At 43.4% G+C, this 19130-nt stretch overlaps 1 protein-coding gene and 1 pseudogene across 2 annotated transcripts in view; one reads left to right on the top strand and one right to left on the bottom strand.

Annotated features, from left to right (window-relative positions):
• Positions 1–843, bottom strand: part of ALDH9A1 (aldehyde dehydrogenase 9 family member A1) — a 36541-nt gene extending 35698 nt beyond the window's left edge. The window contains exon 1 of the mRNA XM_055112152.2: positions 372–843. Coding sequence (XP_054968127.2) covers positions 372–552 — 181 coding nt within the window. The 5' untranslated portion in view covers positions 553–843. The remainder of the gene's footprint in view (positions 1–371) is intronic.
• On the top strand, positions 718–13499 carry LOC129397709 (carbonic anhydrase 14-like; annotated as a pseudogene). Its single transcript, XR_010110541.1, has 2 exons — positions 718–857; positions 3694–13499. The product of XR_010110541.1 is annotated as a carbonic anhydrase 14-like (transcript).
• Positions 13500–19130: the final 5631 nt, after the last annotated feature.

The raw sequence follows: 19130 nt of genomic DNA, 5'->3' as shown, positions 1-19130 counted from the left end.
GATGGTGCCCCTGCACTCCAGCCTGGGCGACAGAGTGAGACCCTGTCTCAAAACAAACAAAAAAGGAAGTTAACAGAGGCACGACTTCCCCCACCAGTACTTTGCGAACTCTGTTCTGGCCCGGGTAAAACAACTCACGATCCTACCACGCAACTCATCAGCTTTTCTTTTCCTCCCTACCCATCCCTGCCCAGAGGCACTCGCGTTGCCCCAGAATCGCTAGCTGCCTACACACACAACCTTAGACTCTCCACTGTCACTGTCTGTGCTCAAGTCAACGCTGCAGAACACAGGAAACGGGGGCTGGCCGGGAAATCCGCGCATCCGGCCCCAGGGCGCCCCAGCCTCCCCGGCTGGCTTGTTGCAGTTACCGGTTGCTGGCTCGAAAGCTTTCTCGGTGCCGGAGGCGTCCGCCGGCTCCACGCGGGCCCCGCCGCGGTAATTGAGCGGCTGCGACACGACGAAGTTGCCAGTGCTCATGGCGGCGACAGGAGAGGGCCGAAGACTGCGAAGAAGCGGGGAGAGCGCGGCCAGGCCTGCTCGGAGAAACATGAGTGGCGGACGCAGCTCCGCGGCAGAGGCTGACGGGCCGCGGGAGGGGCGGGGCCGCGGGAGGGGCGGGGCCGCGGGAGGGGCGGGGCCGCGGGAATCGGTTCTAGGAGATTTTAGGGGCAGTCACTCGATTCCTCTGCGGTCCAGGTCAGGCCCTCCCCTCGCCAGGAGGGTGGAGCAAGACACCACATTCTCCCCACCACCCCGCCATACCCCACACAGTCTCCAGGCGGGAAGAGGACTTCCTTCTTCGTGATCAATATTTGCGTAGCACTTTGCAAGCGTTTTCGGGTTCATCATTGCATGTAAGCATCCTAGGATCCCATTCTTAATCCTATCGCCTGAAGAAGGCAGAGGATTGGAGTGCCAAGAGTCTTTGGTGGTTACTTCACTGCTAAACCACCGTTTCTGTAACTGTGTAATGCTTTTTAAAGGATGACAGTAAAAAGCAAGGGGACTGTGAACGAGATAGATGATATTGTGATCTGAAACTGCTTTTTAAATTCTTAAAGAGAGACTGGGCGCTGTGGCTCTCACCAAGGCTGGAGGATCGCTTGAGCCCAGGAGTTTGCGGGCAACAGAGAGAGATCCCGTGTCTATAAAAAAAAAAAATAAAAATAATAAAAATTGGGCCGGGCGCGGTGGCTCACGCCTGTAATCCTAGCACTTTGGGAGGCCAAGGCGGGCAGATCACCTGAGGTCAGGAGTTCGAGACCAGCCTGACCAAAATGGTAAAACCCCGTCTCTACTAAAAATACAAAAATTAGCTGGGTGTGGTGGCGGGCGCCTGTAATCCCAGCTACTTGGGAGGCTGAGGTGGGAAAATCGCTTGAACCGGGGAGACGGGTTGCAGTGAGCCGAGACTATGCCATTGCACTCCAGTCTGGGTGACAAGAGTGAAACTCAGAAAAAAAAAAAAAATTATCCAGGTGTGGTGGCACACGCCTGTGGCCCCAGGTACTTGGGCGGCTAAGGTGGGAGGATCCCCTGAGCCCCGGGGGTCCAAGCTTGCAGTGAGCTATAATCGTGCCACTGCACTCAGGCCTGGGCAACAGAGCGAGACCCTGTCTCAAAATAAATAAATTCTGAAGGAGCAATGTAAATGCTATTAATGACAAATATTGATAGAAACAGAAGCCTAACATACAGAATACGAAGAGCAAAGGCCACAGGAAAAAGTGTCAGGAAACAAAATGCCTTCTGTAAGACAAAGCAGCCACCCAGAGGCACTCACAGGTCTGTCAGCTGAGGGATCTTGCACAAAGGTTCATTCTTCTCACCAAACTTCCATGCACCTCCAGTAGAGACTTTGACAAACAGAAAGTAATTGGCAATTTGGACATTTCTTTTAGGATTGTTTCTCTTCTGGGGGCTGCTGTCTTTCTCAATGTTTTTTCCTTTACCTGCCAGCTCACCAGCACAATATTAGGAAGTGTGGTTTTCAGGTTTAGAGTATATATAATGTATTCTGATCAAGTTTTCTGGCACTCTATACCAGTTTGTTCACTTTTTCAGTGCTACTGAGATGTGTAGGTCTTGGTCCTCAGATGGAAACAGCAGTGCCCAAACTCAGAATACCTGAGGCCACACTCACATATTATTTTATTATTGTCCATTGCAAACAGAATTGAAACATAACAGGAGTTGGTGACGAGCAGCACTATAGATTTCCAAGATCACTGAATGGTCATTTAGGTACAGAAACTATACGTCTCAAATTTTATGGGACAATTTCTATTTAAAAGATTCTGTCCCCAACCAATGCATTTTGACTTGTCACATCATAATTCCTGATGTTTGTTTTGGAAATGTGGTTGTGATGTCTATTGAATTAATTCATAGATGATAAGACTGACAAACCTCTGGCCAGGCACAGGACTCATACCTGTAATCTCAACACTTTGGGAGACCGTGGCAGGAGGATCACTTGAGGCCAGGAGTTCAAGACCAGCCTGGGCAACATAGTGAGACTCTGTCTCTACAAAATATTTTAAAAATTAGCCGAGCATGGTGGCACAAGCGTGTAGTCCTGACTACTCAAGAGACTGAGGTGGAGGATTGCTTGAGGCCAGGAGTTCAAGACTGGAGTGAGCGATCATGGCACCACTGCTCCAGCCTGGGCAACAGAGTAAGACCCTTCCCCAAGGAAAACAGATCTCCTCCAAAATATCTAGCTTTTAAATATCTAGCTGTTCCTCTTACCTATCTGTGCTTTTATTATTAAATTATTATTTTTAACTTTTAGGTTCAGGGGTACATGTAAAGATTTGTTACATAGGTAAACTTGTGTCATGGGGGTGTGTTGTATAGATTATTTCATTACCCAGGTATTAAGCCTAGTACTCATGAGTTATTTTTCCTGATCCTCTCCCTCCTTCCACCCTTATTATTAGATTATTAATGTATTATTTTTCATTAGCAAAATCCAACATGTAGAAAGAGCTTTATAGGTTACAGAGCCCTTTCACATTTAATTTCTCACATGAAGCTCATAATAACCCTACAAAAGAAAAGGAAACTAACAGAGATTGAGCTAGGAGGTAGTATGTGACACTTTGTCAAATATCTCAGTGACAATCATGCAAGATAGGTTTTATCATCCCCATTGTACAGATGAGGAAACTAATAGAAAGGTCGTAGAGCTTCCCCATAGACGAGCTAAGGCTGGAGTCCAGCTCTGTGCAAGTCCAAAGTAAATTTCTTCTTACTACACCAGGTCGAGATGTTGACCCCATGAAGGTTGCTATCAAAATTCACTCTTATGTTGGTGGATATTTATCAGAAACCCAGAAATCTGGTTCTAGGGAGATTTAAAGGACATGTAAACTTCTTAGGATGTTTGTCAGCACTACCCAGTAAGCAGCCCAGAAGCCACAGAGGATGCTGGCCAGTTTACAAGTTCAGGGTGAAATTCAAAGGGACAAAGATGCCACAAGGAGCAGAAGGAATGCCAAAAGAGAAACACCTCTTAGATGGGTGTGTGTTGGAGGGCAGATTTGGGGGTAAAAAGAGATAGAAAAGGAGTGGAATCATTGCTAAAGGGGTAGAAGATCCAAGGAGAAACTGCCTGCCTCACAACTTGCTTAAAGCCAAACTTGGGTGCCACTAAAGCCCCCTCCTTTTCCACATTTCCTTCCCCAGACAACCAGAGGAGGAAAAGAAAAGCAACTGGATCCCCTTCCGCCACCTCCAGGTCTCCTAAAGGAAGAAGTCCTTGGGAACCCATACTGTGTGATCCAGGGTCCTTCACTGGCCTCTCCCTCAGGTCATCCAGTTGTCAATTTGTTGCTTTGGCTTAGTTTCACCATTAGCAGTACTCTTCTTGGACACAACCTCCAGAGTAAAAGCAAATGCCGGATGCGGTGGCTCACACCTGTAATCCCAGCACTTTGGGAGGCGGAGGTGGGTGGATTGCCTGAGCTCAGGAGTTCCAGACCAGCCTGGACAACATGGTGAGACCCCTGTCTCTACTAAAAATACAAAAAAAAAAAAAAAAAAAGCCAAGTGTGCAAGTGTGGTGGCGCACACCTCTAGTCCCAGCTGCTGGGGGGTTGAAGCGCGAGGATCGCTTGAACCTGGAGGCAGAGGCTGCAATGAGCCAAGATTGCAACATTGCACTCCAGCCTGGGCGACAGAGCAAGACTCTGTCTCCAAAAACAAAACAAAAAAAAAAAAAAAAGAAAGAAAGAAAAGAAAGAAAAGATCTTTAGGGAGTACTAGCTCTTAGTCTGTCCTCTAGAACTATTAATACATCAAACACACACACACCACATTTATTTTTATTTCCTGAATAATAGTATGTTTACTACTCTTATAACTCCTTCAGTGGGGAGCCAGAAAACCATCCACACAAAAAGAAAGGAAAAAATTACTCAGAATCCTGTTCCTGCCCATTTTAACAGGGCCTTTCACTTAACAATAATTTACAGATTGAATTTTATTTTAAGTCTGAGTGTCCTCACATTCTTCATATACAGAATGTAATTTTCTCACTGAAGACCTAACAGGTTTCCTAATCTAGGCAGCCTGACACTAGGATTAGGTCCTTAATGAATATTTGTTGAATGAACACATCAGTCAGGTGTTACAAACCAGGACTTTGAAATCACTGCGCTGATGAGGATGTCCCCTAATGCTACTTAGGCATCTCTGCTTGGATAATCTAGTCTTTTTCATTTTTAACTGCTTTTTAGGCTATAATACTCATATTTTCAAAAATAGGTTTAATTTATAAACCTGAGGTAATATGAAACAGTATGTGAAAGTGGTCTAAAAATTAGAAAGTACTATACAATTGCTGTTATAATAACAATGTTCATAGTTTGCAGTGCCTTCGTGTTTTTCTCAAATGAAATTCAGGGTCATTGACTTTGGAATTTGTTCTTGGAGTTGATAATCAGCTAGAGGCTAAAGGCTACTGACCTTACAGAAAAATTTAGAATCTGTCTGTTATCTAAGACAGTAGCATTATATAGAAATTATTCCAACTCTTCCAAATGTATAAGATATAAAAATGAGAGATTCAGAAGGTTTTTTTTAAAAAAGGATATGGTTTTTGTTTTCTGGGAAAGGATCTCACTCTGTCATCCTGGCTGGAGTGCAGTGGTGTGATCACTGCTCACTGCACCCTCAAGCTCCTGGGATCAATCAATCCTCCCGCTTCAGCCTCCTGAGTACCTGGGAAGACAGGTATGTACCAGGATTGCCTAATTTTTCTTATTTTTATTTTATTTTTTTTTAGAGACAGGGTCTCACCATCTTGCCCAGGTTGGTCTCGAACTTCTGAGCTTAAGCAATCCTCCTGCTTCAGCCTCCCAAAGTGTTGAGATTACAGGTGTGAGCCATCACCTGTATATACTGATATGTATATCAGTGGTTTTTTCTGGGCACACACCTGTCAGTGTTTTTTCTGGGCACACACCTGTAGTCCCAGCTACTCAGGAGGCTGAGGTGAGAGGATCTGAGGGGGAAGGATCGCTTGAGCCTAGGAATTTGAGACCAGCCTGGGCAACACAATGAGACCCCAATTCTAAAAAAAACCCAAAACTTTAAAAACTCAAACAAAGAGGCCAGGTGCAGTGGCTTACACCCGTAATCCCAGCACTTTGGGAGGCCAAGGCGGGAGGATCACTTGAGGCCAGGAGTTTGAAACCAGCCTGGGCAAAATAACAAAACCCTGTCTCTACACAAAGTAAACAATAAAAAATTACCCAGGTGTGGTGGTGCATAACTGGGGTCCCAGCTACTCAGGAGGCTGAGATGGAAGGATGGTTTGAGCCTGGGAGGTCGAGGCTGCAGTGAGTCATGATCATACCACTGTACTCCAGCTTGGATGACAGAGCAAGACACTGGCTCAAAAACAAACAAACAAAAAACCAAGCCATTCTGGCATATCATTTAAGTTAAAGGCATTTGAAAAATAGCAGGGATGCTGAGGCTACAGTGAGCCATGATCGTGCCACTGCACTCCAGCCTGAGCAATAGAGTGAGGCCCTGACTCAAAAAAAAAAAGAAAAAAAGAAAAACAGCAGGTGCAAAAACATCACTGTAACCTTTGTGCTGTTTCTTCTTCTTCCTCTTCCTCTTCCTCTTCCTCCTTCTTCTTCTTCTCCTTCTCCTTCTCCTTCTCCTTCTCCTTCTCCTTCTCCTTCTCCTTCTCCTTCTCCTTCTTCTTCTTCTTCTTCTTCTTCTTTCTTTCTTCTTCTTTTGAGACAGGATCTTACTCTTTTGCCCAGGCTGGAGTGCAGTGGCACTGTCATGGCTCACTGCAGCCTCAACCTTCTGAACTCAAGCGATCCTCCCACCTCAGCCTCCCAAGTAGCTGGGACTACAGGCATGTGCCATCACACCCAGCTGATTTTTGTATTTTTTGTAGAGACAGGATCTTGCCATGTTGCCTAGGCTGGTCTTGAACACCTGGGCTCAAATCATCTGCCCACATCGGCCTCCCAAAGTGCTGGGATTACAGGCATGAGCCACTGTGCCCGGCCTTGTGCTGTTCCTTTAAAGCTAAAGATGAAATTCCCATGTGAAAGAAGCAACATCCTTATCTTTAAGGACAAGAAATCAAGACCAAGAGAATTCTGTACAGACCTTGTTAAAATAACTCTTTCCTTTTAAGTCCTTCCACATAATTTAGTTGCTTCATCATAACTTACCACTCTTTGTCCAATTCAGTATATAAGGAACTGACTCAAACTGCTTCTTTTCTTGTGTGCCACCTAAAACCTGCATTAAATATATTCGTGCTGGGCGCGGTGGCTCATGCCTGTAATCCCAGCACTTTGGGAGGCCCAGGCTGGTGGATCACCTGAGGTCAGGTGTTCAAGACCAGCCTGGTCAACATGGTGAAATCCCGTCTCTACTAAAAATACAAAAATTAGCCAGGCGTGGTGGTGTGCACCTGTAATTGCAGCTACTTGGGAGGCTGAGGCAGGAGAATCGCTTGAACCCAGGAGGCAGAGGTTGCAGTGAGCTGAGATTGAGCCACTGCACTCCAGCCTGGGTGACAGAGGTAAGACTCTGTACCAAAAAAAAAAAAGAGAGAAAAGAAAAGAAACAGCACACACACACACACACACACACACACACACACACACACACACACACACAAAATTCGGATGCTTTCTCCTGTTAATCTGTTTTATGTCATTTTAATTCTCCAGCTCAATCAGGAGTCTAAGAGAACAGAGGTGGAGTTTTGCCGCCCCTACAAGCTGCATTTGCCCATATGGCTTGTTTTCTTAGGACAGAATCCTAGAAGTGGAATTGCTAGGTCTAAAGATATAATTGTTTTTAAGCTTTTTGATACCAATTTGCAAGTAGCCTTAAAAAAAAAAAAAAGGCCAGGTGTGGTGGCTCATGCCTGTAATCCCAGCACACTGGGAAGCCGAAGCGGGTGGATCACCTGAGGTTGGGAGTTGGAGACAAGCCTGGCCAATATGGTAAAACCCCATCTCTACTAAAAATACAATAAATTAGCCGAGCGTGGTGGTGGGCGCCTGTAATCCCAGCTACTTGGGAGGCTGAGGCAGGAGAATCGCTTGAACCTGGGAGGTGGAGTTTGCAGTGAGCTGAAGTCGCGCCACTGCATTCCAGCCTGGGCACGACAGAGTGAGAGACTCTATCTCTAAAAAAAAAAAAAAAAAAAGTCTTGTCCAACAGAGCAGGCAGCCTTTTTTTGGCTAGAGGTCTTGAGGTATAGTTTACAATTAATAAAATGCACTCATATCAAGGGGACAGTACAATAAATTTTGACAGAGGTATGTAATTACTTCATTCATGATATGCAGGGAGTTTTTTTATTATATGACTGTAAATATTAATCACCATTAAGCCAAGTAGTCTATTTTAATTATATTTTCTGTTTTGCACAATTTTTTATTTTTCCAGTTCACAATTGCTTCTAATTTTCTTATGAATACTTAACTAAGTCTTTCCACACCCTCTGACAGCTCTGTAAAACAAAGTCAATATATAATTTCTATATGGTCAAACCTATGAGATAATTTGTGTGGCTTTTTGTTTTGTTTTCCTTGGAGATACCTGTACGGGAGTTTTCCAACCTCCTCATCTACTCTGGATTGCTTGTTCTCTCCACCTGCTCCCCCACTCTTGCCCTGGGACTTGTCTTTGCTGTCATCCCAAGCATTCCCTTTGCCTCTGCCCTGCAAATATCCTCTGTTTCCATGTCTTCCTCTTTCTTCGTATACTCCCTTATTTTAACAGAGACATCTTCTAGTAGTAGCTTCCTGAGAAAGGGCACAAGGAAGGTAAATCATTTGAGACTGCCCAAATGAAAAATATTCATTCTCTCACATATGATTGATGATCTAGGTGTGCATAGATAAGTATAGTATTCAAGTTGAAAACAACATTCTTTTAGAATTTTAAATGTAAATTCCATTATCTTCTAGTTTAGAATTGCTATTGAGAAATCTAATTTGTAGGCAGTTTTTCATCTGCCTTTCCAATGTTTTTTGAGAACCCATTCTGCACCAGGCACTGAATTAGATGTTAGGAGTATACAAACCTGAATACACAGGCACATGGTAAGAACTTAATAAGTAGCTGTTGTATTATGTAGCCAGTTTCCTTAGTTTCCTTATTTTTTCTTTACCTTGAGTCATAGAAAAACACAATAGAGAAATCAGAAGTTTAATGAAAGTGCTTTGGACAATTTCTAACATAAATTACAATTCAGAACGTTTAAAAAATCCCAACCTATCCAATCTCTAAATGCCACATATCCAATCCATTATCAAGTGTTAACATTTTTGCCTTTAAAATATATCTTGATTCAGCTAAGCCATGAGGATGCAAAGACATACAGAGCGATATAATGGACCTTGAGGACCCAGAGGGAAGGTTGGGAGAGGGATGAGGGATAAAAGACTACATATTGGGTACAGTGTACACTGCTTGGGTAATGGGTACACTAAAATCTCAGAATTCACTGCTACAGACCTCATCCATGTAACCAAAAACCACTTGTACCTCAAAAGATATTGAAATTTAAAAAGAGAAAAAAAGAAGAAAGACCTTATCTTTTTACCTTAAATAGGAAGACATCACAACAGAGAAATCCATGCTTTATAATAAAGAACAGAACAGAGACTATTCACCATGATTAGTCAGAACGTACGTTCTCTTTTTATCTCTGAATTAATTAGTTTTCAGATCAACTGCATTATCGAAGGCAAAAATAGCAATGGCAAATACAGGAAATAAATTTATTTCTCTATTATATAACAGTCCATGCTAAGCAGTCCAGGGATAATATGGTGGCCCCCACAGTATTAGGGACCAAAGGACCCTCTGTGTTCTTGTTCTGACATCCTCACGTTAACTTCTCCATGTTCCTTGAAAGGCTATTCTCTTTCAGCTTCTGGTAGAAGAGCTTCTGACATAACAAGACGTGGTGATGATTTTTTGTATCAATAATCAGCATCCACAGTGATTCTGATGCAAGCGTCCTTGGACCACATTCAAAACAATTAAGCATTGTTTCCCATGTTATGACTCTCAGAACACTAATTTTGCAAGATGCTCCATATAAAAAGGATTCTGTTGATAAATAAGTTTGGAAAACTGTACTTAACACATTCCCATTTTGGAAATCACAATGATTATTAGCATATTTTGAACTTAAATAAGTGCTGCAGTAAAGAAATGTGCTCAATGTTATACAATCTGATGTTTCTCAATCTTATTTGAGCTCAGCATTGTTTTTTCAGGTGACTTACTAAACTCTGTAGGAAATGCTGTTTAAGAATCAGATTGGGTAAAATGGGGAAGAGATCATTAAAGTTAGCAAGTAAGGGATCTTTAGTATCTTTAAATAGAGCAATTTCAGTTGAAGGGTGAGAAGAAGCCAGGCTATAATAAGTTATGGAATGAACCAGAGGTGCAATGTGTACATTGAACATACAACTATATTTTCCAAAAGGATAGTGAAAGAAAGAAAGGTGCAATACAGTTTCAGGAAGAAAAAAGGAGTCAGGAAGAGGGAGAACTTGCAAATCCAAGAGGAATAAGAAATAACTGGGTCATCAAGTGGAATGGAGACTGCCGAGGAGGTGAAGAGAGAGGGCTGAGAGAAGCAGCAAGAGATTTGTTCTGGGGACCCAGAAACCCACGGTACCCTACTGAAAATCAAATCCCTTGGAAACCCACAGAGACAGCAGCAAAAAAAGGGATAAAGACACTCAACACCAGGAACTCACCTCTCTCTCTGCCTCTCTCCCCGTCTCTCTCTCTCTGCCTGCCCTAGTCATCTAGTCTCCAAACTCCCAGTCCCCTGTGCCCCTTCCTGGGATACCATGTTGTTCTTCATCCTCCTGCTAGAGGTGATTTGGATCCTGGCTGCAGACGAGGGTCAACACTGGACATATGAGTGCCCACATAGTCAGGACCACTGTGGCCAGCCTTTTACCCTGAGTGTGGAAACAATACACAGTCCCCCTTCGATATCCGGACAGACAGTGTGACAACTGACCCTTAGATGACTGCTCTACAGCCCCATGGATATGACCGGCCTGGCACTGAGCCTTTAGACCTGCACAAGAATAGCTACACAGTGCAACTGTCTCTGCCCTCTACCCTGTATCTAGGTGGACTTTCCAGAAAATATGTAGCTACCCAGCTACACCTGCACTGGGGTCAGGATGATCCCCAGGGGGCTCAGAACACCAGATCAACAGTGAAGCCACAGTTGCCGAGCTCCACATCGTACGTTATGACTGTGATTCCTGTGATAGCTTGAGTGAGGCCGCTCAGAGGCCTCAGAGCCTGACTGTCCTGGGCATCCTAATTGAGGTGAGTGAGACTAAGAATATAGCTTATGCCAGCCTGGCCAACATGGTGAAACCCCGTCTCTATTAAAAATACAAAAATTAGCCGGGTGTGGTAGTGGGCACCTGTAATCCCAGCTTACCCGGGAGGCTGAGGTAGGAGAAGAATCACTTGAACCTGGGAGGTGAAGGTTGCAGTGAGCTGAGATTGCACCACTGTACTCCAGCCTGGGCAACAGAGCGAGACTTAAAAAAAAAAAAAAAAAAAAGAATGTAGCTTATGAACACATTCTGGGTCACTTGCATGAAATCAAGCATAAAGATCAGAAGACCTCAGTGAGAGAGCTGCTCCCCCGACAGCTAGGGCAGTTCTTCCTTTACAATAGCTCGCTCACAACTTCCCCTTGTTAGTAGAGGGTGCCCTGGACAGTTTTCAGTCCAAGGGCCCAGATTTCAATGGAACGGCTGGAAAAGCTTCAGGAGACATTGTTCTCCACAGAAGAGGGGCCCTCCAAGTCCTGATACAGAACTACTGATCTCCTCAGCCTCTCAACCAGCAATGACCTTTGCTTTTTTCATCCAGATGGGATCCTTGTATCCTACAGGTGAAATGCTGAGCCTTGGTGTAGGAATCTTGGTTGGCTCTCTCTGACTTCTGCTGGCCATTTGCTTCATGGCTAGAAGGCTTCAGAAGAAGAGGCTGGAAAATCAGAAGAGCCTGGTCATCACCTCAGCATGAGCCACCACTGAGGCATAAACTCCCTCTTAGATACCTTGGATATGGATGCCTTCCCCTCGTGCCTCCAGAGGTGCTTTCCCCTCATGTCTCACCACCCCTCAGGGAACCTCTAAAATGGGGTGCAGGGACTGGCCAGAATTACTGTAGGAGTAGTAGGCGCTTCTTCCTCTGGACATCCCCTGCAGAGAGGTATGGACCCAGGCTCTCATTCAAGGAAGAACAGCAGAGCCTTCAGCCCCTCAAAACATGTAGGAGGAGATCAGGGGATCCCTGTGTTGTTAGTGCAGAGGACAAACTGTGTTTAGTTTTAGGGGAAGTTTGGGATGTACCCCAAAGTCCTCCACCATCTCACCTTTATGTCCCTTTCCCTAGATACATTGCAGGATCTCCCCTTAGGAGAAAGAGTTGCTGTTGGGGGTTATATATTTTTGCTCAACATATTTGGAAACTAAAGTTTCTGGAGGAAACAAAAGGAAATAAGAAATAATTTATGCAAAGTCCCAAAGGCAGCAAGAAAGAGTGGAGCCAAGAGGACAAGTAAAAATGTAAAGAGAAGAAATACTGTTTTTCTTTCCTCAAAAAAGAGAAAAGGTGAAAAGATGAGTACAGATATATGTTTGGAAGTGAAGGAGCATGGCTGGAAGAGAGCTGGTTTTCTCTGTGAAGTAGGAAGAAAAATCACCTGCTGAAAATAAGGAGAAAAGAAAAAGGAAGATAAAGTTTTGGAACAGCACTTCTGGGAGATAACAAACTTCGCTAACTAAGAATTAGTAAAAAGGTTGTTGAGCAGTACTCAGTGCTGAGTTGAATATTGAATAGATTTTTTTTCCATCCTCACTCAGTGGTCCAGGAGAACAAGCAGGTGCTCGGATTCATCTAGGGTTGAGGATTAATGGGGTAATGGGGCAGAAAAAAGAGGAACAAAGGACCTGAAGGCCCTTGTGACAATGAATGATAACTTCTTTTTCAATAAAAGAAAAAAAGGCCAGGGGCGGTGCCTCACACATGTAATCCCAGCACTTTGGGAGGCCCAGGTGGGTGGATCACCCGAGGTCAGGAGTTCGAGACCAGTGTGACCAACGTGGTGAAATCCTGTCTCTACTAAATACAAAAAATTAGCCAGATGTGGTGGCACATGCCTGTAATCCCAGCTACTTGGGAGGCTGAGGCAGGAGAATCACTTGAACCCGGGAGGTGGAGGTTGCAGTGAGCCGAGATTGTGCCACTGCACGCCAGCCTGGGCAACAAGAGCGAAACTCCATCTCAAAAAGAAAGAAAAAGAGAAGAATGGGGAAAAGTTAAGGTTGTGGAAGCATCTAAGATATGTGTGTTCAAAGAGATTTCTCTGTTCAGTATTTCAGAGCTTTAGGTGGTGATTACATTAATTCATGGGAATGAATTGTTGGAGTGAAGTGGAGGGGAAGTCTGCTGCAGTAAAGGATGTCTAGGAATTGCAAAGCTAGTTAACAAGGTATATGATGAGCAATGGCTACTTTTAAATCTTGGCTCTGTCCCTTAACAACAAATGAATTTGAACAAGTTGCTTAACCTTCTCAGTGTCTGTTTTCTTATTTTTTGTTTTTTAAAGGAGAAAATTATAACTAACGGTAGGAGCAATGTAAGAAGACAACATATGTAGGCCGGGCATGGTGGCTCATGCTTGTTATCCAAGCACTTTGGGAGGCTGAGGCAGATGGATCACTTGAGGTCAGGAGTTCGAGACCAGCCTGGCCAACATGGTGAAACCCTGGCTCTACTAAAAATACAAAAATTAGCTGGGGGTGGTGGCAGGTGCCTGTAATCCCAGCTACCCCAGAGGCTGAGGCAGGAGAATTGATTGAACCTGGAAGGCGGTGGTTGCAGTGAGCCAAGATTGCCTCACTGTACTCCAGCCCAGGTGACAGAGCAAGACTCCATCTCAAAAAAAAAAAAAAAAAAAAGACAACATACGTAAAATATCTGCCACAGTGGGCTCAATAAGTAGAAGCTGCTACTACTGGATTGGTCGACTATAAGGATGTCATAGACACCTGGAATTATGGCAGAAAAGAGAATAGAAAGGAGCTGGGCATGGTTACATGCACCAGTAATCCCAGCTGCTCAGGGGGCTAAGGCAGGAGGATCACCAGAGCCCAGGAGTTTGATGCCAGCCTTGGCAACATAGTGAGGCCCTGTCTCAAAAAAAAATAAATAATTTTTTTAAAAGAAAAAAGAATATAAAGGAAAAGATTAAGCTGTGTGTTTAAGTCCTCAACAAATCTGAGGGTGTGACTTGTAAGTTGCTAAAGGAGAGTATCGAGATTTGAGAAAACCCAGATGATGTTAAGTCCCTGGCAGTGCCTTCTGGGAGGTATTCTCTTCTCCTCTGTCCTCCATATGCTCATCTTAAGTGGGTATTGAAACTTCTGCTTCCAACCATGATGAAATAACTGGAACCAGACTTTCCTTCCTGCCTTAAACAACTAGAAAACTGGACAAAATATAGGAAACAATGATTTATAAACTTTGGACAACAGGTAGCATAGGCGGTCATCTCTGAGAGAAGGGAAACAAAGTAAGCTCTTCCAAGTTTCCCAGCTCTCTACCTAAAAACAGGAAAAACAAATAGAACACAGGTGTTTCCCTAAACTGAGAATTCAGAGTTTAAGAAGATAAAAGCAGCTAGAATTTGTGGGGCAGTGCCAGAAAGAAGGGAACTATTAAAAAGAGAATTATGGATATTTGAAGAGATTCCTCCCTCTATTTCCCCCCAGCTTTATTGAAGTATAACTGACAAGTGAAAACTGTATGTATGTAAGGTGTACATTGTGATGTTTTGATATACATATATATAATGTAAAATGATTACCATGATCAAGCTAATTAACATATCGATTACCTCACATGGTTACCATTTTCTTGTGTGTGTGGTTAGAACATTTAAGATCTACTCTCCTAGCAAATGTCAAGTATGCAATACTGTATTATTAACTATGGGAACCATACTATACAATTAGATCTCCAGAATTTATTCATCCTGCATAACTGGAACTTTGTACTTTATGACCAACATCTCCCCATTTCTCTCCCTCTCAGCTCCTAGAAACATCATTCTGCTTGCAGAGTCCCCTTGATTTGAAGGCTGAGTACTGATCTGCAGTATTCAGCAATGAGGAAACTACCCAGGGCCAGGGGAAAAACCACCAGAAAGGAGTAGGCAGGAAAAATCCCTTGACCTCATATAGGACTGGGAATAGTTTGGGTTCCCAGCAGCCAGCGTGGAAAGATCTTACAGGGCATTGTGAAGGGTCCTCAGAAGGCTATTGCCTCAATAATGGGGTCAAATTAGCCCTAGGCTAGTGGCTGCTCTGGGCCTGCCATAACAAAGCTTAAAAGGAAGCTTCTCACGCCTCTGCGCTCCAGCCTGGGCAACAGAGGGGAACTCCGTCTCAAAATAAATAAATAAATAAATAAAATAAAAGCAAGCCTCGGAAAAATCAAACCAATTCCAAATAACTTATCTTGTCCCAGAATAAAACTCTTGAAATATTCAAAGTAATACAACAAAGTCTATCACCTAATAAAGTAAAATCCACAATGTCCAGGAGCCAATAAAAAATTATCAGGCATGCAAAGAAGCAGGAAGAGATAACTCATGATCATGAGGAAAACCAGCCAAAAGAAACAGACCCAGAAAACACACAGATGATGGAATTATTAGACAAAGATGTTAAAACAGTTATTACACATATACTTCCTATGCTTAAAAAGTAAAGTATAAACATGATGAATAGGAAAATGGAAGATATATAAAAGACCCATATCGAGATGGGTCTAGAGATGAAAAATTCAGTATTGGAAATTAAAAATAAACTGAATGACATGAACAGGTAGATACTACAGAAGAAAATATCAGTGGATTTGAAGACATAGCAATCATGTTTTAGAAACTACAGATGAAACACAGAGAAAAAGAGACTGAGAAAAAGTGAATTAGTGAGCTGTGGGGTAATATCTAGTGACTGAACATATATGTAATTAGAGTCTCAGAAGATACAGCAATTGGGAGGTAGAAAGAAAAAATGCTGGAAGAAATAATGATCAAAAATTTTTCCACATTTGGCCAGGCATGGTGGCTCATGACTATAATTCCAGCACTTTGTGAGGCCAAGGCAAGAAGATCGCTTGAACCCAGGAGTTTGTTACCAGCCTGGGTAACATAGTGAGAACTCCTGTCTCTAAAAATAAAAACAAATTTAAAAATTTAAAATAAATTTTCCAAATTTGATTGAAACTACAAGCTTACTGGCCCAAGAAGTTCAATGAACTTCAAGCAAAAGAAATATTAAGGAAATGACACTGGGCCAGGCACAGTGGCTCACGCCTGTAATCCCAGCACTTTGAGCAGCTGAGGCAGGCTGATCACCGGAGGTCAGGGGTTCGAGACCAGCCTGGCCAACATGGTGAAACCCCATCTCTACCAAAAAGACAAAAATTAGTCAAGTGTGATGGCACGTGCTTGTAATCCCAGATACTACTCGGGAGCCTGAGACAGGAGAATCGCTTGAACCTGGGAGGCGGAGGTTGCAGTGAGCCAAAACTGTGCCACTGTACTCCAGCTTGGGTGACAGAGCGAGACTACATCAAAAAAAAAAAAAAAAAAAAAAGAACACATCCTAATCAAAAGACCCAAAAGCTGTGAAAATAAAAAATTCTAAAGGAGGTGGTGAGGAATATGCCTTCTTCAAAGATTATTCAACTTTTGCAGCCTGATTTCTGCAAGTTTGGGAGCACAAGATTTGCTTTATTTTAACAAAAACTTTTTAGGCCAGGCTTCCTGAGGTTTCTTCATCAATAGTTATGCTTCAGAAGCTTACAAGACGGCCGGGCGCCATGGCTTACGCCTGTAATCCCAGCACTTTGGGAGGCCGAGGCGGGTGGATCACAAGGTCAGGAGTTTGAGACCAGCCTGGCCAATATGGTGAAACCCCGTCTCTACTAAAAATACAAAAAATAGCTGAGCCTGATGGCAGGCGCCTGTAATTCCAGCTACTTGGGAGGCTGAGGCAGGAGAATTGCTTGAACCCAGGAGGCGGAGATTGCAGTGAGCTGAGACTGTGCCACTGCACTCCAGCCTGGGCAACAGAGTGAGATTCTGTCTCAAAAAAAAAAAAAAGCTTACAAGACAGGCTGGGTGTGGTGGCTCACGCCTATAATCCCAGCACTTTGGGAGGCCGAGGTTGGTGGATCACCTGAGGTCAGGAGTTTGAGACCAGCCTGGCCAAAATGGTGAAACCCTGTCTCTACTAAAAATATGAAAAAACAGCCGGGTGTGGTGGCGGGCACCCGTAGTCCCAGTCACTTGGGAGGCTGAGGCTGGAGAAGGCTTGAACCTGGGAGGCGGAGGTTGCAGTGAGCTGAGATAGCCCCACTGCACTCCAGCTTGGGTGACAGAGCAAGACTACGTCTTAAAAAAAAAAGCTTACAAGACATTTAATCTGTTTGCTTCTTCTATTCAGTACCATGTGCCAATAGCCACAGCCAGGATTCTTTTCTAGACAGAGTCCTTATTAAGCCTATTTTATCTCTTTTCTTCCCTGCCCCAAACCCTCTTTTCTCAATTTAGTGTCAGTTGTCTTGAAACTATCTGAAACAATTGGGCAAGATTGAAAGAAGATCTTTGTCTGACTGAAATGTCTCAATGACAGTCCTCTGAGCTACAAGTCTTGTCTCGGCTATTACGGTATTGAAGCAGTTGGCTTTTAGAAATCCTTAAGTCCCCAAGCTTCTGGACTCTATTCCCTTCTTTCACTTGCAAACCAGTAGATTCTAGTCTGAGCTCATCTCTTTTTTGAACATACCTAGCCAAAAACAGCCAGCAGCAGCCAACTCACAGTTACATTCTGGCTCATTCCATCTACCTTCCCTAGAAGTACCAGTACCATAAGAATTGTGTCTGCCTGTCAAGTTACCACAGCAACAGTTTTACCAAATATTTTGCCATGGCATAGGAAGAGGCTCCGTCTTTCAGTCAGTGATGTCGGTTCCTAACCTCCTGCTGTGCATCTACTAAGCCAATCCCTCTGTTTTAGGTGTTGGATTTCTAAATTAGGGTATGTTAAGCTAGTTTATTAAACAGATCCAAAATGTAATAGTTTACACCCAATATAAATTTTTTTGCAATTTACCTAACAGTCCAGAGGCATCTAAGTAAAATGTTCAAAATCTGTAGGAGCAGGGTTGGAGAAGAGGGGACTCAGCTCCACATGGTTACTGAAGGACTCAGGATGCCATCTTCAACACATGGTTTCCAAGGACACTCTCAGCATGACCCTCCCAGTCATCCAGAGAATAAAAACAGCAAGAAGTCTTCACTGATAAGGCATGAAGTGGTTCACATCACTTCTTTTCCCATACAAGTGGAGAGAACTTAGTTGAATGACCACGATGAACTGCAAGGAAAACTAACTATGAGAGTGAAGAATGGATTTGGCGAGACAGAGGTCCATCTCCATCATTAATACAAGCACTGTATCAGTCAGAGTTCTCCAGAGAAAAAGAAATAATAGGATAAAAAGACAGGGAGAGAGATTTTAAGGATCTGGCTCATGTGACTGTGGGGGCTGGCAAGTCTGAAATTAGTAGGGCAGGCTAGCAGGCTGGAGATTCAGGATAAGTTAAGTTGCAGTCTTGAGTTGAATTCCACAGGGCAGCAATTTGGAAACTAAGTTACAGTTTCTACATTGCAACCTTGAGAATTTCTTCTTCTTTAGGAGACCTCAGTCTTCGCTTGTGAGGTCTTCAGTTGATTGGATGAGGCCTATACATGTTATGGAATGTAATATGTGTTACTCAAAGTCTACTGATTGTAAGTGTTTATCACATCTAAAAAATAACAGCACAGCAACATCTGGGCTGGTGTTTGACCAAATAACTAGGTCCCATAGCCTAGCCAAGTTGACACAAAGTTGACCATCACAGATAACCAAATATTGACAATGGTTACCTTTTGGAATCTGAAGTAAGGGAAGGTGCATGAGGACAGCATAGGGAAGAGAGGCACAGATTTTTGCTTTTCATTTTATACCTTCACAGATATTTGTATTTGTGCCAAATGTGTATATTGCTTTCTTTTTTAAAATTGTTATTTTTAATAAGAAAGACAGAACTTTGTGGATTGAACATGTGAGCCTGAAAAGAAAAAAGGCCCTTTTTTTTTTCTTTTTTCTTTTTTTTTGTGACAGAGTCTCACTCTGTTGCTCAGGCTGGAGTGCAGTGGTGCAATCTCAGCTCACTGCAACCTCCGCCTCCTGGGTTCAAGCAATTCTCCTGTCTCAGCCTCCCAAGTAGCTGGGATTACAGGCGCACGCCACCACACCCAGCTGATTTTTATATTTTTAGTAGAGATAGGGTTTCGCCATGTTGGCCAGGCTAGTCTCAAACTCCTGACCTCAGGTGATCTACCCGCCTTGGCTTCTCAAAGTGCTGAAAGACATTAGCCAAGAGTGTGACTTCTTTTCTCAGATATACTTTCTGGAAGATCAGAAAGGGCAAGAACCTGACATTTG

This window comes from Pan paniscus, chromosome 1, assembly GCF_029289425.2.
Source record: "Pan paniscus chromosome 1, NHGRI_mPanPan1-v2.0_pri, whole genome shotgun sequence".
Lineage (NCBI taxonomy): Eukaryota > Metazoa > Chordata > Mammalia > Primates > Hominidae > Pan > Pan paniscus.
Note: the sequence above shows the minus strand (reverse complement) of the source record. Positions and strands in the feature narration are given on the sequence as shown.